A 24,382-nucleotide genomic window follows, 5' to 3' on the forward strand; every position below is an offset into this window, starting at 1 on the left:
CGGACTCAGTAATGTGTGTTTGTTTTCTGCGATCAAAAATTAGGTACCTTCCAACGAAATTAAGTGCGAATAAAAAGTCTGAAGATGGATTAAGTAAGTTTGGTAAGTTGTATAGTGACAAGAATGCAAAACTGAAAGACAGTCCATTTCCCTTTCTCCTAGTGTGAACATGAAACATTCTTTATAATTATGATATCACTGCTCACAGGAAGTAAAAGCCTCTCCCAGATTCATTCCCACACGCAAAAAAAGTGAAGAATTCTTCAAACGGACCGCCCATTAAACTGCACAAACACCTCCTTCTATTGATGTGAACGCCTCTTGAGTAAAACTATTGTGTCCCTTTAAAGTATTAACTCGATCACCCCTACAAGCTGCTGAATCCTTTGTCAGATGTCAATGTCCCGCCGGGATCAGACATCATTGTCACCATGACCCAGTTCGAAGAGGTTCTGGGGGGTGTGCGGCTGGTTCTGACCTGCGCCTGTCCTGCTGAGATCCAGGCTCTGCTGCAGGGTTTGGTGGAGGAGCGGATCGTCTCAGAAGCCTACAGCAAGAGCCTGAGTCTGCATCGCCTCATTGAGGGGATCACCGCCGCGTCTGTCCACGGCAATCCAGCTTGGGAAGCGAGACCTGGTCAGATCATTCCTCAAGGACCCATCACCCATCAGAGTCACCTCAACCAGGTGTGGAAATGTGGTTCATTAAATTCGAGGGGATCTACTACCATCGCCTGTGATGATCAGTACAGTTTTAAATTCAGCAATGAAATCACAGAGTTGCTGACAAGTGCAGAATCAGTGCAGAAGCTGATAAGTGATAGTGAAAGAACTGATTGGGGGAATTTGGAGGGTGAAAGGGAGTGGTTAGAGAGAGTAGAGGAGGTGGCCAGGAGGATAGCTGTTCCTCTATGGCAGCACTGGGACAGAGGACAGAGGATGTTACTGCCTCTGGTTTCTTGTATAACAACTGACTGTGCAACAAGTGAAAGCACAGCACCATACCGTGAGGCACAATGCCCTGAACTGAATTTGGAAGAGGAAATGGAGCTCACAGTGGCTTGCAGGTCTCTGGGTTTGTACACTGACAAGTTGGAGTTGACGGACGTAGAGGCCACAGACACAGGCTTCGGTTTGGATACAAGAGTAGCCGCCGACTCCCTGAAAGGCCTCTGCCTCTCTGCGTTCGACAGCTTGGCGATGACTGGATTGATCGCGGATCGTTTCAATTACTGTGGAGCGGCAGCAGGAAATGTCTCACCTGTTGAGGCGTGCACAGCGACGGACACTAACAACAACATCACAGACACCTGCCTAGGGGGTCACCTCAGTGTCTGTTGTGTAGCTGACGGGACAGTTGACACTACTGATGACCTGATGCGTCTGACAGGTTACGTAGATGCTGGATTTAGAGATGTGGCAGATTTGTTGTCACCTTGCACTCCAACAGACACTAACACACATGATGACTCACTTTACTCACAAACTGATCATAGCATTACATTAGGTGTTCAAGACAACTTAGAAAATGTTTTCAGGACTGCTTATGGCACTGCAAGATGCAGCATCGACGGCTCATCAGACTTCCATGAGAGTAAAGAGGATGAGGAGAGAGTGGATCCACACTGGGGTAAGTTTACACCACATGCATCACACATATTATATATTGATACTTTCACTGTTGTCTGGTCTTCTATTTTCTCTTCGCAGGAAACTTGTGGGTTTACAGGAATACTGTCAAAACCTTCTTTTCATGTGCACCTGGGCATCACTTTTTTTCTGCTCATAATTTCTAGGTGCTTTCCATTACAAATACCAAAACAAAAAGGAAGGCAACATCTCTTGTTAATAGGATAGGTTATGCCATTCAACAAGTCAACACAGCCCTTATGTGGCTCCTTTTGTTGGCTAATGCCAAAACTGGGTTTGGTTTGGGAGGGTTTGCTTTCAGTTTCATTTTGATGTGATTTCCAAGGTAATCTTTTAAAGATCGGATTGGGTTTAAAATTGTCCGAAAGCCACACAGTCTCTGTATAATTTATGTGGTCATTACTAGGCACGATAAACCTCTGCTGTCGTTGCATACCACAGATTTTTGGCAGAGGATGTCTGACCTAATGAATGGTTATCTCTCAATTAAAAGGGTGGAGCTAGAGCAACACGTCTGGGCTGCATTTGCAGTTAATCTGCCAGCATTTTTGCTAGGTCCAGTTTCAGTTTTTCCCCAACTGCGTGCGCATGCACATTCAGTGTTTCTAAAGGAAATAACTCTGCCGGTAAATAACCAGGATGGAGTGCCTGGTATTAAAGGCATGAGCCTGTCTGGTGAAATATTCAGCACTTAATAAGGGTTTTATCAGTTGTTGATTGATGAACAGGTAATACAGGTACTTTCCACTGCGTCACCAAAACTTACTGTAATTTCCTCCTCCATGCCAGTGGGTCACAGGTTTTTCATGTTGTTTTTCACACATTGTGGTGGTGAGGGCAGTTAGTGGCTTAGTAACTTAGCTGAGCAAAATGAGCTTCACTACTGTAACCCATAGTTCATTATAAAATAAACAGTAGCTGCAGTATTAACAACATAAGTTGTTTAATAAAACTAAAGATGATCATGTTCACGATGTAATTAAGGACCCAGTATCAAAGACAGATGCAGGAGGCTTCTGAAAAATAAACATGAATGTACTGTGCAGCCCGTGGCATGCACTTAGGAAGAGATCAGTGCTTTTCAAGTCTTGTCATGGTATCACAGAAATATACAACAAAATTTACAAGTGCTTCTCGTGTAAGGTGCTTATGAAAGAAAAACATACAAATAAATACTGCAGCAGCCGCTCACACACACATGCAGACATCATGCACATGTTAATAAATAGTTTTAACAGAAAAAATTATACAAGAGTCAAAGTGCTATTCTGTTTTGGTTAGTTTGCACATTGCCCATGAAGTAGGGATAGTTGCACAGGTGAGTGTGTCATTGTCTATTTAGGGTGTGTATTGCTGTGCGGAAGAAACTGTTCTTTAGTTTGTTTGTCCAAGATTTATGTAACCATCTGTAGCGCTTTCCGGAAGGCAGGAGGGTAAACAGGTGGTTCCTTGGGCACGGTTAGATAGAAAGGAAAGACTTGATGGGAACACAGGTAAAGTTATCCTAATATGATGTCAGCTATTTGAGTTAGGTGAGAAAATGTGTTAATGCATTTGGCAGCTGCAGGTTGATCCCTGGGGGTCTACAAGAGGTATGTTTCCTGTAACTGTATGGGAGGAATATATGGAAATATTAATGATCAATTAAGATTCTGATCATTTTAAAGGTCCCAGAGCCCAGGGGAGAGACAGACATGAGAGGAGAGGAGAGGAGAGGATGATTTTTATAGAAAATTGGACTGATTGATGAGGAAGTCTAGAGTTTGTTTCAAACTCACATTCACACATCCTTGCACCACTGTTTTAAGTTAAGTTAATGTGATGGTGTTAAGATAAGTTCCATCTCTGGCTACTTTGAGCTCTTTCACCATCTGCCTTGTTCTGTTTCACTGAAGGTGCAGTGATGGATTTGTACAAACTGAATCAAAACTGTTGCTCGTTCCAGAAACAGACCCCCGCCCACCTTATACCAAAACTCAGCTTGGCGTCTATAGGGCCAAAGTGAAAGTAAAAGAGTTTATTGTTGGGCGGCAGGTTGGTGCGCACCGAGAGATGCAGGTCGTTTGAGGACACACAGTCTATACCGCAGTTGATGTAATTCACTACAGTCGGGAATTAATCACGCAGGGAATATATAACCCGAGGTCAGAGGACCGCAGCATCACCCAGTGAGGCCGCCCCAACAGGTAAATGTTATCCCGGCTCTGATGGAGCAGTTTGGGTACGTTTATCCAAAGTGCGCAGACTTGACTCTGACCATGCGTCGGGACTCTCCCTTTTAACCGCACTTGTTTCAGGTATATGAGTCATTTTGTTGTCATTTTAAATTGTTTTGTTGAATTTTGTGCGATGTTAAAGTTTATGGTCCATATAACTTGCATTATTGGGCGAGGAGCATTAAAATGAAGTCTAAAGACGCATCCTGCATTCCTGCTTTTAAATTGTCTAAATTATGCCAATATCGAGATTTGTACATATCAGTTTTGATTGGGTTCTTTGTGTCCTTAAATCATAAGGCGGCTAAACTCCATTACGCACGTGTGAAACATGACTTCCATCAGGGTCTTGCCACAACATGGCCCCCCTTTTTCCAAAGTTGTTGTTAGGCAAAGTAGTGGAAACATGGTAGCCTAATGTAGGGGATTACCAAGGAACTAAATGAAAGTTATACGATTTCCTTAAATCACTACTGCTTTGGTCATCATGTGTGGAAACTGGAGAAACCAAGAAATTCCAGTCTTTGATAAGAAGATTTAATCATATTTAAGGATTTTCTTTATTTCCTTTTCCATCTTGTTCTTTAGCAGGGCATGTGTTATGGGGCTGCTTTTTTGCTAGTCAAGTGTGGTTGTGAGAGTATGAAGCATGGTGTGTATTTTGGTTGGTATGTTCCTCATAGCCAGGCTGCTATTGTGTGTGTTGTCAAGCGTTAAACCAGCTATTTCTCATTAAGTAGATTAAAATAGCATTAACACCTGGTGAACAATCTTTCAGCATTACACAGCAGGATGATACAGTGGGGACAGGAAACAAGTGTATGACATTTGAAATGTATTGTTTGAGCAAAAGTAGAGATGAACAATAGAGTTGAAAGTTCACAGTTGATGTCTGTGTCCTGGCTGTCGGACAGACTTCTGATGAGTTTATTTCGATGGTTACATGCAGCAAGTCACTTATCTTATCATGACCTGCTGCTAATGTTACCTGATGATGCAATGTGATGTGATTCAGTGTGATGTAATGTGACCTGCCTGCTATTGCCAAGAAAAGTATAGGAACTCTGTCCCTCTGTCTATTTTCAGGGTTGGATAGTAAAACCGTACTGCACATACAGTTATGCACTTACAAGACAAATATTTTACTTCTACATTTGAAGCAAAGCTCTTAATATGTGAATTAATGTTTTACTTGCAGACCATAAACTTCACAGCCAACTCTCACACTGCTGTTGTTATTGCTCAGTCTAAACGTGGCGTGATGATGCTGTTATATAAAGATGAGGCAGAAGATGCTGGTCTTATATTAGGTCCATGTTTTTAAATAGAGTAGAAAGAATACCTTTATTGTCATTGTATGAAACAACAAAATTGGAATGCAATCCTTGTTGTGACCACAAAAGATCATTTATCTACCAAAATTATGTAGAAATGAATAATGAGTGAATATTTCAACAAGGTTATAATAAGCACGCAACTCACAAACATCTACTTTCTGTAATGTTACTGGGATGGTTTTAATTGCTGTGTTTAGTGCAATAATAGTCCTGCCATAAAAAACGATAATAAACAAAGCAACAAATAAAATGGTACTGCCATAAAAACTGTTCTGTAGTCTATTCATTTTTGCTCTCAGAACATTTGCCTATCGCCTGATTTCCACCGAGGCCGTCAGCGCCAGCGACGTTCAAAGACAGAATGTCCTCTGTCCAGAGGGCGGTTGATTATCTTCTAAAGTTCTAGAAATGAAGAAAGATGTGTTTTATTTTAAATATTTCCTGTGTTTACCGCAACTGCATTTTATTACAGTAAATAATAATAATAATAATAATAATAATAATAATAATAAAACAAAAGCAAAACGGTCACCTGTATTGCAGTAATATTTGATGGTGATTCATCTGGTGGAGGCTATAGTAGTGGTGTCGTGGAGTCTGAGCTTGGTCGTCATGATAAAGTGTGATCGGTTGGATAGTAGAGAGTGTGCCATAAAGCTGACAGACAAACACTCGGTCTCACTCTGTCCCATCAGAGGAGTTTCTGCCGAACTGAGCAGCACTGAGTGGTTCACTCTCTCTGCATCTTGACATAAAACAACTAAAGATGGTTGGTTCTGAAGCACCTTTTCCAGGGTTAATTGGTGATGAGCCGATTATCTGGAAATCAGCTTGACAACCCAACTTTATTTAAATCAGGTCATCTTATTGCAAGATGGCAACTCATGAAAACAAGCAGACTTAAAACCAGTTTGCACCAGCACTTATGATTCCAAAGAGCATCAATCTGATTATACGCTGTATCAAGATGCACTCGAAGTCAGTCTTCACACGTTGGTCTCCCTGTATCTGTGAAAACAGAGTTGCAGTTCCTGATGCTACAAGTGTGTGTGTATGTGTTCTCAATATTCAGGGTCTTGCTTTCTGAGCAGCGCAGTGAAAGGCGAGGAAAACGTCTGATCAAAAACATTCAGAGCAACAGGTGAAAGTGCTAACGTCACAGTCACAGTCACACTGCTGCCTATCTTATTCATTCATGAATAAACATCAGGGAATAACTCCATGACTTATTTTGGTTGGTCCTGATGTTATAAATATTATGTTAAGATAAATATATGATTGGCACTGTTTTTTGTAACTGCACAAAATTACAGACTGTGTTAAATATCATCTTTCTTTCCATCTTTCTTTCTTTCTTTCTTTCTTTCTTTCTTTCTTTCTGTCTTTCTTTCCATACGTCACTGAACGGTAAAAGCAGTAGTTTTTCAACAGTTACTTCCTTCATCCTTACTTTCCTTCCTCAGAGCTTGTTCTCTGTGCTTCCTGGCCTGGTTGTCCAGAAGAAAGGAAAGTAAAGCTGGACTTAATGACTATTCTGGTACTTCTGCAAGGCACTGGGAGACCAACTGGGTCTCGATACATAAAATCACTTACGGTGTAGTGAGTGAAATCTAAAAAAATATATATATATACTCATTTTGTTCTATTTTGGACTGTGATGGAAAGGAGTATGTGGCACTGTATTTAGGCACTGCATGTTTATTGTATTGGTGGAAAACAATTAAGAAAGGAAGAGAAAGAAACTTTGTAGGTTCATTTTGACTAGTTTCCTATAATTTAACATGTATAATTCATGTCAGATATTTCATTCAAATTAAACTCTTGTTATTACTGTCATTTGTACAGTCTACCTTTGTAATATAGCTATATTGTTTAATTGAAAGCACAGTCGAGAGAGAGACAGGCAATGGGGAGGCGGGGGGGGGCTGTCTGCAGTGAGGACTGTAGCCTCAACACAAGGGGTGGCAGCTCTACCAATTGAGCTAAACACCGCTCCAACATGTTCACATGTTTTGTGGTTGATTGAGTCATCTCTAGACAAATGTGAAAAGTCAAGAGATGACTTGCCTTTAAAATGACAATATGGTACTGATCCATGTCACCTCAGCTTGTTGGGTGCAGCTGCCAGGTCTGGCATTTCCTGTGTGGTAAGACTGTGGAAGGTTGTTGGACAGCTTTGATTTTGTGGAGGACAAGGTTTTTGGGAAAATCTCATGCTAATGTAAACACATTTTACCCAGCACAATAAAGGCAGTACGTGGGACTGACACTTGTGATTCAGAGGATTGCATTTATTTATTGTATTTATATTCTCTGGTTACATCTCTCACAGAGAACAATGACATCAGTGTTATGTTTTCAGTGAGATTTGATAACCAGGAAACTCTCAAACTTAGTGTGGGAACATGTGTGAAGCTTGATAACAACTATTTGTGGTAGCAGGAATGACACTGCTGAATCTGCACCTGAGTTTAGCTTGTGAAACAAACAGGATCAGTGCACTCAGGCATCAACTCAATATGAGGCAACATGTTACACCATGTTTTCATTCATCTGTTTTTTCATCTGTCAGTAGCTTCATTTTTTTTCATTCTTCTTCTTCATTCTTTGTGTGTGTTATCAGGTGCCAAGATGCATGAGGCAGATCACGAACCGTTTACCACATTAGATCTCTCAGATCTACCAGGTTAGTACTGTTATATGACTGACCTGTCTCTGCAGAGTAAATTTGCATGAAGGAACACATGACAAAAGGCCTGTGGAGAGATCTCCTTTGGAAGCAGAATAGAGACTCAAATGATACTGATGCCAGTACAGTATAAAACCATTATAACAAACAAATACTGTATTTAAGAAAGCAGCATCGGAAAAATAATGCAGGTCCATAGGTTTGTTAAATTAGAATGGGTAATTAGCTGAATGAGTTATATGAAAACTGTAGCTAGTTTTTTGTCCAATAATGCTGATGATTTTTGTTTCAGATTTGGCTGAATACATGAAAGATGACTTCCTACCCACAATTGGTAAGTTGCAAACACACTTTTGGATTTTGACAGAGTTTCTCATTCAAATGATTAATGGCAAAATTCAAATATTAAAGAGGCAATGAAAAGGTGATATATGGTCTGATTCCCTTCATGCTTTTCTTGACCTAGACACAGATGTGCTCTTTGGAGATGCATGGTTGAATCCTGGCGAGGAATCCAACAGCTTCAGTAAGAATCTCGCCGTTTTCATTTTACAATTATTGTTGAATCAATCAGCAGGCAACTAATGCAGAAAAAGAAAACATGTCCACCATAAATGGACTGGTTTAAAACGGTAGAAGAAGTTTAAATTTCCATCTTAGTGGGGCGGATTAGCTCAATATTTTACACCAATCGTTCACTTTGTGATAAAAGCATGAAATTTGGTGGATGTGTTGGTGAATATGTTTCAAACAAATCTGGATATTGGGCCACCTCAAAAGCGCCCCCTAGTGGCCGTGGCAGCCATTTGTTATGCGAATAAATGAATGATTAATATAAACTGCCCTTTTAATAATACCAACTGGTGATGTATTGTATATTGTTGGAAAGCCTGATTAGTCACCTTTACAACGAGGTGCAGCTTGTAAGGATCGTGCATTCATGGAATGAGTAACGGGGCTAAACGTGTGGGTAGCGCACCCCAAAAATGTGCATCCCCTGTGGGGCAGATTAGCTCAACAAATCACAAGAATTGTTTATTTTGTGGTAGAAGCACAACATTTGGTGGATGTGTTTGTGGATATGTTTCAAACATTTTTGGTTTTTAAGGACCCTTAAGATGTCTACTTAAGATTTTTGCTTGTTGCCCGGGTCAACTAATGTTCCATGGGGGTTTTTTGCCTGTCATTTTGAATTTATGTCCGCACGAATGGCGAAAACGCCAATTTTCATAACTCCTAAACCAGACATCATACAAAGACAAATGAACACACAGATTTTCAAAAGGTGTTAAAGTTACTTTATTAGGAAAGTCTTGGATATGTTAGATTGAGCAAAGCTTTAATATCATTTCATGTCCTAAAACAAGAAATGCTTGCTGACGGTGTGTTTAGATGAGTGGGGTTAACAACAACGGGTTAACAACAATATGACTGTACGATTGGGATCCTGGTGAAATGTGATAGGACATGTTCAGCTGATTACGGGACCAGAGAGATGAGGAAGTATAATGAGATACTGATGAAATACTTCTCCTGATTGAAGCCTCATTTTGACAACATATGTGTGATGTCATGGGCGTAGCGGACGCGCGGGGTACACGGGGGACATGTCCCCCACACTTCAGGGTCATTCTATGTCAACTCAACCAGAGTTTGGCAACTTTAGTTTAGATTTTGACTTTGTATATCATTTTTAAAGAGCTAAAGTCGGTTTCCTGGTGCTGTTCTGTTTGTTTGTGTGGTTCTTTAGCTGCTAAGGAGAGGTGCAATTGAATGCGAGAGGATGATAAATCACTCAATAGACCTTTGAACAATTTGTCCCCCTCACTTCTAAAATGATGGCTATGCCGCTGCGTGATGTTACAGTAAATATTCTTAAAAAATTAGGTATCACCATAATATTTCACACCCGTCATTTCTCTGTCTTTATAATTAGCCCAAAGCAGCAGTGATTTATTTGAAGAAAAAAGGGACACTCGGTGGTTGAAGAGATCAAGGGGCAATGGTGTTCAAAAGAAAAGACGACTGTCAACAGAAAGCTTTTGTTCTATTACATTTATAAACTAGACACGGCATTGGGGTGCTGTTTACCTCTGTTGGCGCCTCAGAGGCTACAGTCCTCGCTGCAGCCGGCCCTGTATCAAATCCTGACTCAGGTGGCCCTTTGCTGCATGTCATTACCCCTCTTTTTACCTCCCATTTTCTGTCTCTCTCTTGACTGTATTGCGAAAAAGCCCCCAAAAATAAACTTAAAATAAATAAATAAACTATACACTGCATAAAACACAAGGGGTAGAGGAACTATTGTTTCAGTGATCTAAATTTTACCCCATGTGCCACTTCCTTTTTCTTTGAATCTTTTAGACATTTACAGAAAAAGCTTCACTATCTTCTTTCTCAGTTCTGGAATGCACTAAAATAGCAATCATTTTTGGTTACTGTGTCTGCTGAGCGCTTCACTGACTTGTTTACTTCCTCTTTTATGCATTTCAGGTGATGTTGATGTGCCAAAAGAGCGGCCCTGCCCAGGCAGCCACCAGCAGAGTCCAGAGAACAAAGTAAAAGGCAAAACAAACAGAAGGGGGGAAAGAAAGCGAGGTAGATTGCAAGTGCCAGCTGCTGCTCAATTTTGTGAAAACTGCCCTTTGTCATATACATAAAACCTTATTTTGGAATTGCAGCTACAACGACCCCCAGGTCTACCCGGTCACAGCGGTGCACTGATGAAAACACACCATCCAAACCAAAAAAGCGAAGAACTGCAGGTGACATACCCAGCATGTTTGTTTGCATTACTGGTTTTTGATGATTTATGACATTTTCCACATCCAGTTACGATATCTGGATCACCGTGAAATATAAAGCCTGCTCAATCTCCTGCTGGCCACCTGTCCATCAGATAGTTAAAGTTACAGCACTTCTCATTTTTATAGTCAGTTATATTGTTCAAGAACAGAGTCCAGGGCCATGTTTGATTAATTTAATAAATCAGCCCATGATGAAAGCCATGCTTTTTGTGGATGTTATTCATTTCTCTGTTGGGTCATAGCAAGATCATAACAGTGATCCTTCATGTGAGAACCTGTTGTTAGAAAGTCAAGAATCTCATAGTTTACAAAATCATATAATAAGAATGGCTTCCAGGCCCAGTAGGAAAAATTGGAAAAAAAATGCTAATATGCTGACATGATTTGTGGTTTAAAAACAATTAAAAACCATAGCAAACATAGCACAGGTGTGTGCCTGTCTTCATGTGATGTTTGCTAAAAGCCAATTAACACTGAAGAGCCTAATGTTCATACTACAACTTTTGCAGATAAACCACAGAGGGAAGAGGCAGAGGATGAGCCAGCTGTCACTCCAAGTACGTGTCCAACACACCTTGTGCAACTTGATGCAGCTCAGCAACAGACACTTAAAGGAGCATTTTGAAAAGAAAAGAAAAAACTCATGTGCCTCAGAAGAGAAAATCTACTAATTCAAGTCACTGTCAAAAGGGGCCTAGAAGAAATAAATGAGAAAGGGTGTATCAATCTGGCTACAAGCTGAACAAGTTGGCAAAATATGTTATTACTGAAATGACTGAATTTCAACTGAGTAGCTATGATAGTGCTTTGTTGATATATACTTTATATATATAAATTAGTGTTTTGAAACATGAGGGTTTACTGCAGGTGCCATTATGCAGGCAAGTTAAACCACACAGCAGTAACAGCAGTGACTTCAGTGTGATGGGTGAAGGGGATGTTGGCTGGTCTTGCTTGACTTGTTTCCTTTCTGGCACTGGAAAGCAGATCAAGAAACAGGATGTTTGATTTTGAAGTCATCAGACAGAGTGGGCGCATTGATCAGCCAAAAGAAGAACTGTCAGCACCACATCAAACTTCCTCCTTATTAATTTGGTACTTTTTTAGTACAGTTTGGTTGTGAGTTTTCAGACAAAGACAGACAGTCATATTAGTATGGTGTTTGTGGTTAATTACATTCCCAGACACGGCCAGCATAGTCTTTGTCTACTGTAAATAATTGAAAAGACCAACTGAGGGGGTTGAGATACTTTGCTTGGTAAAATTCAAACTCAAAAAGCCCACAAATTTGAAAGCTTCATTCAAGACACAAAGTCTTTGACTTCAATATTGTTAGTTGTGAAACAAAAACTATGAACTTGTTTTCTTTGTGCAAACTCCCATCTTGATAAGGTCAAGGTTACCAAAACGAGGGTGTGTTAACAACCTTATCTGTTGCATTGTTATTTGACAGGCAACGACACAGGATTGGAGCCAAATCCTGTGGAGGCAGTGGGCCCCACCACCACTCCCCCAAGAATTGTACACCTCCCTCACCCCATTCAAATTATCATCCCAGATCATCCAGGATATGTTCAGACTCTGAAGTTCTCTCCATCAGTTTTTGGTCTTCCAGTCCTGCTTCCATTATTAGGTAAATTAAGCACTGACAAACACTGGGTTCCCTTCCCTCCTACTTTTTCTTATTCAATCCAATACAAACACACAACACAACACAGAACACACACAAACAAGCTTCACAAACAAAACCTGTTTGTGAAGCTGAGATGTTTTGGTTATTCTTGTAGAGTGCCTCAGATAGAGTTGTGATTAGTAACCAGTACCACACACACCTTTTAGTATTAGCTTTGTCTCTATCAGTCATGTAACTGGTGACATAACAAAACAACAACATGAATATCCCAACACCCTTTCCGGGAAAAGGGTTTGAAATTTTCTGACTCCTAGTGGTTGTAGTGAGATCATCATGTGAACTTCTTCCACGTTCCACTCATGTCTGTTTTCATCCTCCAATTTTGTGTTCAGAAATTGTCCAGGAAGTGGCCATTTCAATTGATTGGACATGATTCACTTGATGGGGACACACCTGAGACAAAGTCTTACAACTGACACTGCATGTCTAAGCAAAAACCAGTTTACCAGAGGGTTGTGGCTTTTTGGACAAAGTAGAGCAACCAGGACTCTTCCTAGAGAGGTTCACCCAGCCAAACTGAGTAACCAGGAGAAAAGGCCCTCAGTAAGAGAGGTGACCAAGAATCCAATGCTCACTGTGGTTGAGCTAGTGTAGCGATGCTAGAAACGCTCATTAGCATAAGACTGAAAATTGAATGGGTACGAACCCTTTTCATATCGCTCCTCTGCATAAGCACTCACTCTATGAAATCAACTGTACACACTGTGTGACTCTACTTCACACCTTTATGTCTATTTATTGCACATGTGGCAACAGTACACAGTACACTCTGTCTCTAACCCTAATACAGTTCCTGCCACCTCACCCCCCTGCAAACGGCAAGTGCAACCACCATCCCCGGGTGAGTAATAAAAGTTCTACAAATGTAGGCTATATAAACCACAATTACTGTACTCTTGTTATGTTAACATGCCATCTTCTTTCTTCTCTTCTGTTTGTAGTTGACGGGGCAATAGCTCCAGTCCAAATGAGTTCATCACCAACAGGATCTCTGTCAGACACTGCTAGCAAAGCCATGCCTCCCCTTTGTACCTCACCTGTCTCTCCAAGTAATGGTGTGTACCTGTCAACTCCATGTGCATAAATTACCCACTAGAGTTACTGTCATGTTATAAATATCATGACTTCTTGCATTTCAGAGATGTCACCATGTAAAGAATCACCTCTTCCTCAGTCCCCCATTGTTCGCGATATTCCACGTAAGTTACCATTTACTTAAAGTCTACTCTTCTAATTGTGTCTAAAAAGTCCTTTTTTGTATTTTGAGGAAGGCCAGCTTGATATTCAACTGTTCAGTTCAGTTCAGTTCAGTTCAGTTTATTTCATGTCCCCAAAGGGCAATTTGGATTGCAGCTCATAGAATCACATAAAGGTAAAAAACATACAACACAAAGACATATAGTGACATAGAAGCGCATCATTATAAATAACAATATAAATAAAATATGCACTAATTGTGATCATATAAGAGATAAATATAGGAAATACCGTTAAAACACAGAATACAAGATCCAAGATAACACTATTAAGAACATAGTGGTCAAGTAAAGTGCATCAGATAAAGTGCAGTCTCACACAGAGGAGAGCAAAATGATTGGGACAGTACGGTGGCCAGTACAGACTTAAACAGGTTACAACCAGTCATTATTTCGAAGCATTCAGTGCTCGAATGGAAACAGGCACAAAAGAAAGTCTGTATCTATTTTTTGTCTAATTCTATCTAATTGTGTTTCTTTTTCAGAGGTTGTCCAGGACTACATTCAGGAAGTCAAATCCCACATGAGTCAAACTTGCCAGGATATGGAGGAGGGCCTTAAACTAAGCTCCCATTATGTAGATGTGCCAGTGAGCCGGAGAGAGATTCTTCGCTCTGGAAAAAATACAAACAAATGTCTTGACAAGGAGCTAATTATCATGGGAGATACAGATCGTCAAAGAAGCTTGTTGGGACGGAGTCAGGTAAGCATCACTGGATAGCTAACAGTTGGGTGAGAAAAAAAACTTGTCATCGAGTGATGAGGTTTTTTTCAACACACACAAAGTCAACACTGTGATGCTGAATATTTTCATCTCCCAGAAATTGCTGGCCTTAACTCACAAGTACCTTTATGTTGCTCTTCTTCCTCTCAGATCTTTGAAGGCTCAAATGGAGATAAATCCAAACGCTGCATATTGCTATTTGGTAATGCCGGCATGGGGAAAACCACCCTCATCAAAAAGCTGTGCCTTGACTGGTCCAAAGACTGCATCCCTCAGTTTGACTTTGTCTTCTCACTAGACGGCAAAGCACTCACTTTAACCAAGCCCACGTTCAGCCTTCAGACCCTCCTGTTAAACCTCTCCTCCTCTGCCCCCTCCTGCATGGACCCTGAAGCAGTGTACGCTCAAATCCTTGCAGCCCCTAAGCGTGTGCTCATTATTTTTGATGGGTTTGATGAGTTGCGGGACTACGAAAGTCTCCTACAGACCCAAGAAAAAGACTTGATAACAATGTTGCAGAAAGACAGTAAAGCACAGACCTACACAGTACGACAGTTATACTCTGCCATCCTTCAGAGGGTCCTTCTTTCAGGATGCACCCTTCTGCTCGCTACACGGCCAAGAGGCACTGCCAGTCAGCTTATGCGGCGGGTAGACAGCTTTCTGGAGGTATGTGGCTTTACTCCAACAGACATAGAGGCATATTTGTCCCAGTACTTCACTGATCCTTCCCTCAGAGCATCTGCTTTGGACTGCTTAAAAAACTGCAGCTATCTCCATCTCCTCTGCTGGAACCCTGGACTATGTCGGTTGGTGTGCATGGTTCTGGAAGAGTCCAAAGGTGTGGAGGTCCTACCAAGAACTTTAACCGGGCTTTGCCATCAAGTGCTTCGTTTGAAAATGGACAAGGACAATAAGAGCACACACTCTCAGGCTGAAGATGCAACACAAATGTCTTTGCAAGCCGAGGAAGAAACACAGGCACAAACCTCAGATGGTACTCAAACAAGAAAAAACTCTCAGGCGAAGGGCAGAGCACAGGTTCGTGGTCGCTCTCGTAGCCAAAGATCAAGGAGGGAAAAAGAGCAGGGGAAAGAGGAAAATCAGGTTGATGGAGAGGATATGAAGAGTAGTGGGATGAATGAGGAAGAGAGAGAGTTACTGACCCAATTGAGCTCTTTGGCTTGGGAGGGGGTCAAAGCCAACACGTCCGTCCTTCCCACAGGACGAACCTTGTCTGCCAAACTTAAAGCTTTTGGCCTCAGAACAAGGCTCCTCCTCTCTCACACTCTGAGGACAAGACCGGTTGTGTCGGGTGGTGAAAAGGAGGAAGGAGGAGGACAGGACAAGGATGAAGTAGAAGGAAGAGAGATAGAAGACAGGAAGGAAGAAAAAAGGATGGAAATGGAAAACTTTGACGCCAAAGATGAGCACATTGTGTTGTGGGCCAACCCTTTCCTACAGAGTTACTTGGCAGGTTTCCATCTCTCTTTGTCAAGGTAAAAATCAACAGTTTATCAACTCAACTTTATTTTATCAGACAAAAAATAGTTTCTACAATGTTTCTATTAGAATAACAGGGTCAATAAAATGTGGTTGACTGTTAAAGAGAACTCTGTCCTTTCTTAGATGTGTGTGTTGTAGATTGAATTTCCCTAACTCGCTCCCATTTTCTGTTTCCCTAGGACTTTATCAGACCGAAACTTCCTCCAGACCCTCCCATTCCAGTCCGGTCCGAAGGGACGTCGACGACCTCAACGAGAGGAGCTCGAGCTCACCCAGCGATTCGCAGCCGGCCTCCTTTTCCATGACAGAACAGAGCTGCACAGTCTTCACTCAACCACAGAGACATCCTTTAGAGATATGGTGGTCAACAAGCAGGCTTTAGTCACCAAACACCTTGAGGGTCTTTCTCACAGCGACCTGACTCCGGCCCAGGTCCTGGAGGCATGTCACTATGTTTGTGAAGCAAGTTTCACGCGTGGCAATGATAGCAGAGGCATTGCCAGCGTGCGATTGGACACTCACCTGGCAGAGAATCTTCCAGAAGTCTTGACATTTCATGGAGTCCCACTCAACCCGCCGGATGTGTTCACTGTGCAGAACGTTCTCGAAAGGGGTGGAAGGGAGGGCAGAAGTTTCTGCTTGGACCTGGAGGATTCTGGGATACGGGTCTCTGGACTGAGAGCACTGGTGGGGATCAACAGCATCAACACATACAGGTAATGGTATAGTTCACAAAACTTCTTGCTAACGTAAAGCTCCTCCCCCAACGTGTAAATTGTCCAGTCAATCAGGGATGTACTAAAAGAACCGCTAGATTGCAGGAACAAGATCTAGTAGAGAATTAGAGACATGTGTAACACATTAGTAGGAAACTTACAGGAAGTGTGAAGCTACAATGAGAGGGAAAAGTGCAAACACAACAAAATAAAAAGGGAAGTAATACAACAAACATGAATAAAATATAACCTCACTGGTTATTGCACCAAACAATCCCAATGAGGCACATCATATCCACATTCAGAATTTATGTGCATGACGTGCAGTAGACAAATTTCTTCTTGAAAAAGGCTAACATCCATCCATTGTCTCTACTGTTAATCTGTGGTTGGTAGGGGGCTGGAGCCAAGAGGCCCTATCACAGGGCAAGACGCTTACATTATGCTAAATTTAGCAAGCTAGTTACATCTGATATAATCTGCCAGTGTTTTCCGCTTAGCCGACAATTGCAGGCAAAGGATTTAAAAGCCTGGGGTGAATTTGCCACAGTTACTACCAGAGTGCTGCTGAAGGAGCCTTACAAATGTTAATCTCATTTTAGCTGATTTGCTACATTATTAAATGTTGTTCACTCTTTTATCTATGCATGAAACTGAACCCTTGGCTGTCCCCCTAGGGCATGCATCGCTGATGTTATCACCCTGTGGGAGCAGCTAGAGCAGAGTGGTGAGGAGGAGCTCCTACAAGTGGCCGTGTCCAAGTTGAATATCCACCCTCTGAAAGCCACGCAGGTGTGTCATGTGGAGCACCTGGCAAAGCTGGTGAACATCCATATGCAAAAGAGGCTGTCGGACAGGTAATATGAGACACACACACATACTGTAAACACACCTGCATTCATTTGTCCATGATACTTTGCAGCAGCGTGTGTCTAGCCATTGAAGTGTGCGTTGTGTTAACTTGTTGCAGCCAGTCACATTCCATCCTGGCAGAGGGAGTACCAGCTGTCAAGGAGCTACACAAGCTGGAGTTTGAGTAAGCCATGGCTTTCAGATTGGTTGATTTGATGACGATTATGATGACAATGATGATGATGATGATGATAATGATGATGATGTGCCCTCATAGACTTGGTCCAGAGAAAGGTCTCCTGGGTCTTCCTCTACTATGGGAGCTCCTGCCAGGTCTACAGAATCTACAGCACTTAGAGTAAATATACACCTTTACTTCTCAGTGTACAGTATCTGTCTCTGTCTGTTTGTATTTGCTTCCAGTGACAGCTGCTCTCTCTATCTGTGTGTGTGTGTTTTCTCACAGTCTGGAGAACAGTAAGATAGGGGACAAAGGTGCAGAGAAACTGGCTGATGCTTTAGCTTCACTCTGTTCCCTGGAGATTCTCAAGTGAGTACAACTTCTCGACCCCGATCTCATCCTGTTTTTAATGTACTCCTTGGCTGTGGTGATATAATGTGTGCATTATGTGTGAACTGACGCTACAAAAAGAGAATTATTAAGCTTTTTATTCAGTAAGATTTCCACGTGTAAGTCTCTGCTCTCTTCTGGTTTCCAGTCTATCACAGAATTGTATCGGTGACCATGGGGTGAAGAAACTGACCACCATGCTGAGTGGCCTGCCCAAACTACACTGCTTGAGGTAAATAAAGTAGACATATGCCACATATGCCTACATAACCACGGTGACGCACACTGTAAATCCACAATTAAGTTTCACTTCCCTCCCATTTTTTCCAGCCTGTACAGTAATGTGATTTCTGATGAAGGGGCAGACAGTTTAGCAGCTGTCCTCCCACACATGGCCTCTCTCACTGAGCTTGAGTAAGTTTTTGTATCTCACCTTTTTTGACATTTAACCTAATGATCCATTGCTTAATGTGTAATGCTTATGCTAATATGTTTAAGTGCTACTGGATGTTTGGAAGGGTTTTAGTGGTGTGTACAGAGATCAGTAGCAGAAGAGACAGTTTAAATCTAAACCTGTTTTCCTCTGATTAACAGTGTGATGTATAACAAGCTGACAGATGTTGGAGCACAAAGCCTCGGAGCCAGTCTGAGAAATTGTAATAAGATCAAGACTTTAAGGTGAGAAAGCTGTGAGTTTGTAATCACTGCCTCTTTTTTTCAGTGAAGATGTTCAATTGCTCCACAACTAAAACGCAAACTAAAGTATTGTTATCGCATTTCTTCCCTCTCATGTCATTCCACTTAATAGTATAGTTTTATCTTTGTTGAAATATAACTTTTCTCATCTCATTTCACCTCGCCTTATCTCATCTCATCCCAGGATGTGGAACCAGTGTATTCCATACGGAGTCTTTGAGCATCTTCAGCAGCAGGACAACCGCATCGTCTGGCATTAAACTAATACGAAACCTCTTCACCACACAACTGCAAACTGTTTTTATCATCAATTTCATGCACACATTTACACTACATAGCATCTTCTCTGGGACATGAATGTGTAAAAGACAACAAGGACAAACTTAGAAAAGAGGATGAAAATGATTTGCTGCTTTTTGCTCTTTTTAAGATTTCACTCAGTGCTGGATATAATGAATCCCTCAGCACCACACAGCACTGCACAGAGTGTAGGGGGGGTGGTAATGCTAGAACAAACTTATAAAGCACATTTGCACTATCATTTTGTCAAGTATTTTTACATTTTTTATTGTAAATTGTGGGCTTTTTCTCTCTAAATGGTATACACCTCTATTTTTGTGTATAGTGAAAATAATGATGTATTTTTTTTACATGCTCTCTGTGGGTGTTATTTTTGAATATACTCACAGTCATCTGACACTTTGGTATAAATAAAAGGTGTCATGTTTGTCACTAGTCACATGGCTTGTGTCTGTTCTTTTCACTGATCATTTCACTTGTTTATTAACTTCTTTTCACTTCCTTCTAAAGGATTTCTGTTCTCTATTTTGATAACAACTGACCTTTAACTCTTTAACACGTAGTTGATGATGACATTCATTAATTTCCTTTAAGCCATAGAGTTGACGTGAAACAGTTAGGACGAACTTAAGTTAATTTTAAATAAATCGTGTAAAAAACTTAACTGCACTGACATAATGCATATTTGATTATTACATATACTTTTCTTATGGTGACCTCTGGTGTCTGTTGAGATTTATCTACAGTACAGTATTTAAATTAGTATTTAGAAATGAGTGTCAAGTGTGCTAATAAATGTTTGAAACAAATTGTATGATCTGTGGCTTTGAAAGCAGCATTAAATTTAGGCTTGGATACTACAATTTATTAATGAAGGATCCGATGTTTGGTGACTAAAAATGAGGTGCCAGTGCTTTGATCTTTGAGGGAGAACCTTCGCACTTCATCTTGAGGAACTGAATAGCAGACTGGTGTGTCAGGGGAGGAGACAGACGAGCAACAAGCAAGGAGACACAGGTGTTAAAGCTTAAAAAACAGCTTTAAAGTTTAAAGTTGTTTATTAGGTGCCCTAATAAACAGCTTTAAACTGACCTTGTGCTCCAGCATCGTCTCCTTGCTTGAATGAAGTGACCTTATTTGGCAATTCAGTCAGATTAAAATGGTCCATGTTTGTTTTCAAAATGAGGCTGCCTTTCAACAGCTTGAACAGTTCACTTTCGCTTTTCATCCACCATGTCATGGATGTAGGAATCCAGTCGACTCTTTCATGTTTCTTTTTTCACTTGGTTGTGTAAACCTCCTTTCTTGTCATTTTATCTAATCAAAATATATTTGCAATAGGCCTACTGACTCAATATGCACAACTCAGAAAAGGAGAGGGGGTTTAACACAAACTTGGTTGGGCACACAGGTAGTTTATCAGGATGGGCAAATAAATCCAAGAGGTGAGGCAAAACACTAGGTCAAGAAAGAAACTGGTCATATACACGATAAGGCTAAAGCTTGAATGTGCTGGAAGACCAGCAAGAGCAAAGAAACAAGAACTGGAAGAGAAGGAGGATGTAGATTAGACACGAGGGCAACACATTAGGAGCAGGGTTGTCAATCACAGGAGCAAGAAACTTAAAACAGGAAAGGTGAAGCTACAATGAGAGGGGAATGTTAGACATACCAAAATAAAACGGGCTAATAATATTAAAAGTAGCCTAATAATATATAGATTTTTTTTTTTTAAACACATCAACAGGATATAAAATACAACCTCTCTGGTCACTGTACATTTCATAGCTGTATCCAAGATTTCCTTACAGTTGCTGCATCATTTCAGGAGTCAGGTGTCATTCACAGACATAGTATTTAAAGTAAGTCTTCAGCAATCTCCTCCAACAATCTGAGGATGTCCTGTCTGGTCCGTTTCCTTCAGTGAGCATCAGTGATATGTCTAGTGCTCTGCTGCCCTCCTTTGGACAAAGAGTTATAGCTAAAAAGACAAATATCCACCTAAAGCAAGAAGAAGAATGATGCAAAAAAAAAGCTGGCATTTGCTCAAAGTTTATTAAATAGACACATTGGAAAATAAAACTCTGTTATGATCTATAGCTTATTACAGCGTGTGTGCGTGACTGCAAATGAGCAGTTGTGGAGGGAGGACACAAGCACTGGGTAAAGGTTGTATGCTGAGGATTGTGATGATGATGATGATGACACCCAACAAAACAAGCAGAGACTTTAATCTATCACAGTCCTCGTGGATTTTTCAATGAATCTAGATGCTGTGGGAAGCTTACAGTGATAACCACAGCCTGGCCAAAGCAGCGCAGCATCATGCCTGGGAAATGGAATATTTCTTTCACCAGTAGCCTACAGGGAGTGACTTTGAAATGACAAAACTCATCCACTGATGTTAAAGCTTTGGTCAAAAAGATATCAGCTTGTTAACGTCCATTTCCAGCATGATGCAGCTTGATGAACATACCTTCTCCAGTGTTTACCTTATCAACTGGAAGCCCTTACCTGATTCTGATAATTTGATCAGATTTCATAGAAATTTGTTTATATAATATAGAGCATTAGTATCCTGAGCTGTAGCGTCATGTGGTCTTAATGTTGTTTCAGAGGAATTTTTAACTTGCCAAAAATAGAGTTATGGACGTACTGATTTACACAGACTCAGACAAATTCAAACATTGTACGTGTACCTTGAAATATCGCTGAATGGCAGCCATAATACAAAAAGAAGAAGGAATTTGGTAATCAGCTATCGGTAATCCATAACCAATTCAAAATATATCTTGCATGGACGAATGGATCATTCAGATGGAGAGAATCTGTGCTACATGGATGTTGTTGCATTTGATCTTTCTTTTCTTCTCAAATACACACAAAAAAAAACCTAATGTGGCAACACAAGAAAAGCACCTTGCCATGTTTAGTGTAGCATTTGAGCTGAGTCGGCAAAGTGTTGTTCCTAATGAGCAGATGCACTGAGCACAGTTATAGCAGTGTCATGTCTATGAGGGTTATATGGTGGAGTGTAATAATCATATAACACTGGTGGTCAGGCAATGAAATTCTGGACTAAAACTAGTTTAGAGTATGAAACGTGCATGAACAAAATATTTCTGAAATGTTTTTTTCATCTCTACAGCTTTGGTTATTTTGTGAACAACCACAATGCAATGACTGTGAAGCGCAAGTTGCTTATTCTGGTAGACAGGTACAGTCTGCTCGGAGAAAAATACTGGTTTGTCTGTATTGCCTCCAAAAATCAATGTCTAGCTCAAAGTAGCTGGGCTGGAAGTGCTCAGATCAACAGTACATACAGAACTTTCAGAGCTTAGTAAATCAAGTGAAGTATCCCTTAACAAGTGTCACTGACATGAGGTTTTCTTCCACCACCTAACTAAACCTAGAAGACGGATGGAATAATTACCTGATTCTATGACCATTTAATTGCCCCGCTGCTGAAATACAGTTTATTATTGCTGCCAAGAATACACATTTTATGAACTGAATTCAAAGTTCATAAGAAGGTAAACAGAAGGGAGTGCGATAAAACTCAATTTTGACAACTTAAAAACAACAACAACACAGCCAGTATCATGCGTTGAGTCGCCTCTATGTATCTAACACATGTTTGTAGAATTATGACAACAAAGAAGTATGCGACAAACAGAGGGTGAACATGTAAAATATCCTTTAAGGTTCTTCCGTGTGAGGTCTCAGCCTTTGACACAACTCATACTGATATGATTTAGGCACATTTGGCCTGCTTTAATCACTAATCTATTACTGTTAATTATTTTGGAAACTGAATTTGCATATGACCCCAATTATCTAATGTGACATGAATTCACAGAGGGAATACTTAAAAACTTTCTGCATTACAGTGAAAGAGTGTGACAAGTGCAGTATGGTGTTCCTGATTTATAAGAGAGCTTGAAGAGTTTAGTTCTCCCCTGTATCCTATAGTTTCACAGCCTGTGTCCAGTGTCAGTGTTACATCCTGCCAGTACCTGACTGTGCTCCTGAGAGTGTGTATATCCCTGAAGCACACACACAATATGGATGGCCTCAGGAGAGACATTTCAAATTCTGCCTCAGGGATGAGTGAGCCTGCAAAGCAGCGATGCATTCTGTATTCTGAAAACGTCAAAGTTAAACAAATTGCTCTGTGAGTTGTTAAGTTTGCAACAGACCTACAGTGCACAGTGTTTTCCTGCACTTTGCCAGTTCTTCTGAGATGTCTTGCCACACTGGGGCTCCAGTGGCGGGTGTTTTATTCATTTTCTTCTGCAGTCAGCCACCAGATCTTACACAATCCGGATAACTGTTGGGTGTACTTGCCAGGTTGCTGTGTCTGAACTGGCTACAATGCCGACAACCTGAAACCTGTCCACACCTCTTATAACATTCTTTTTTTTTTTTTTTTTTAACTTCCATGTAGGGAACAGCTGTCTCTCTAGTCTGCACCTGTAGCACATTGTGCTTCCCATATAGCTTCCACTGTGTCAGTGAACGACAAAGATGCCAGTGTGAATCCCCTGGTGTCCAACTAGAGTCAAATAGCTATTAGACTGGCCGCGCACTGACTGATAGCTTATCCAGTGCAGAGTGCTTTTTCCATGGGAGAGTCGCTCATCATGCGGCTAGTGGTGCAGGATCTCTTGCACAGGCTACCTTCTTTTGAGCCGAGACAACCTGGAGACACAAAATAATATATATAGTCACAAAAAACAGGCTTATACAAGGGGCCTGTGAATATTCTCATTTGTCCAGGTCATCGTTATCCCCAAAGAAATGTATGTCAAAAGCAACTGGACTTGGTTATTTGTCTAGGAAGACGTTTCACCTCTCATCCAAGAGGCTTCATCAGTTCATGTACGCATCTGACAGTCGTTGGCACATGGAGCACAAAGGGTTCTAGTGACATCATCATCGGCCTTGTGAACGCCCTCACAAGAGGTTAAATACCTGTATCTCCACATCAGATAGTTGGACCAGTCCCAGCCTGGTCAGATGCGAGCATGAACTGATGAAGCCTCTTGGATGAGAGGTGAAACGTCTTCCTAGACAAATAACCAGTTGCTTTTGACTTAAATTTCTTTGGGGATAGGCTTATACAAGGTGATCAAATTTAAAATATGTCACTTATTTAGTGCATGCAACATTTAAATTTCTGAACATGGAAGAAAACAAGTAGACTTCTTTGTTTCTTACTTTTTCACTGATGTGTCTGTGCGACAGAAAGGCAACAATAGTATCAAACTGGAAGGACGTTTCCCCCACATCACTGACCAGGGAGTGTTCAGGCTGGTCCAACCTGTGCTGGAACTCTGCATCATCATCATCACCTCCTCCTCCTCCTCC

General features: G+C 41.1%; 1 protein-coding gene across 3 annotated transcripts; it reads left to right on the forward strand.

Annotated features, from left to right (window-relative positions):
* The first annotated feature begins 373 nt into the window (after positions 1 to 373).
* ciita (class II, major histocompatibility complex, transactivator) lies at positions 374 to 19,461 on the forward strand. 3 transcript variants are annotated; one of them, XM_085784672.1, is made up of 22 exons: positions 374 to 1,629; positions 7,826 to 7,888; positions 8,184 to 8,225; positions 8,358 to 8,417; positions 10,385 to 10,489; positions 10,573 to 10,656; positions 11,208 to 11,255; positions 12,152 to 12,331; positions 13,182 to 13,232; positions 13,333 to 13,446; positions 13,531 to 13,590; positions 14,133 to 14,350; positions 14,522 to 15,870; positions 16,057 to 16,593; positions 17,271 to 17,450; positions 17,564 to 17,629; positions 17,723 to 17,803; positions 17,912 to 17,995; positions 18,165 to 18,248; positions 18,347 to 18,430; positions 18,611 to 18,694; positions 18,897 to 19,461. In XM_085784672.1, exons 1-22 carry the CDS (start codon positions 432 to 434, stop codon positions 18,970 to 18,972), a joined length of 4,848 nt encoding a protein of 1,615 aa, XP_085640798.1. In that variant the 5' UTR covers positions 374 to 431; the 3' UTR covers positions 18,973 to 19,461. The 3 variants fall into 3 exon arrangements, with proteins under 3 accessions (XP_085640798.1, XP_085640799.1, XP_085640800.1); XM_085784673.1 differs by lacking the exon at positions 374 to 1,629 and adding an exon at positions 3,648 to 3,835; XM_085784674.1 differs by lacking the exon at positions 374 to 1,629 and adding an exon at positions 3,756 to 3,946.
* The last annotated feature ends 4,921 nt before the right edge of the window (positions 19,462 to 24,382 follow it).

This window comes from Trachurus japonicus, chromosome 8, assembly GCF_045865225.1.
Source record: "Trachurus japonicus isolate A0001 chromosome 8, Traja_1.0".
NCBI classification, from domain to species: Eukaryota; Metazoa; Chordata; class Actinopteri; order Carangiformes; family Carangidae; genus Trachurus; species Trachurus japonicus.

Bases quoted from the DNA above. Each gene is read 5' to 3' on its own strand.
- ciita (XM_085784672.1), top strand. From the start codon at position 432: ATGACCCAGTTCGAAGAGGTTCTGGGGGGTGTGCGGCTGGTTCTGACC. The intron at 17,451-17,563 runs GTAATATGAGAC...AACTTGTTGCAG, and splicing joins CAAAAGAGGCTGTCGGACAG to CCAGTCACATTCCATCCTGG. The intron at 18,249-18,346 runs GTAAATAAAGTA...CATTTTTTCCAG, and splicing joins CCCAAACTACACTGCTTGAG to CCTGTACAGTAATGTGATTT.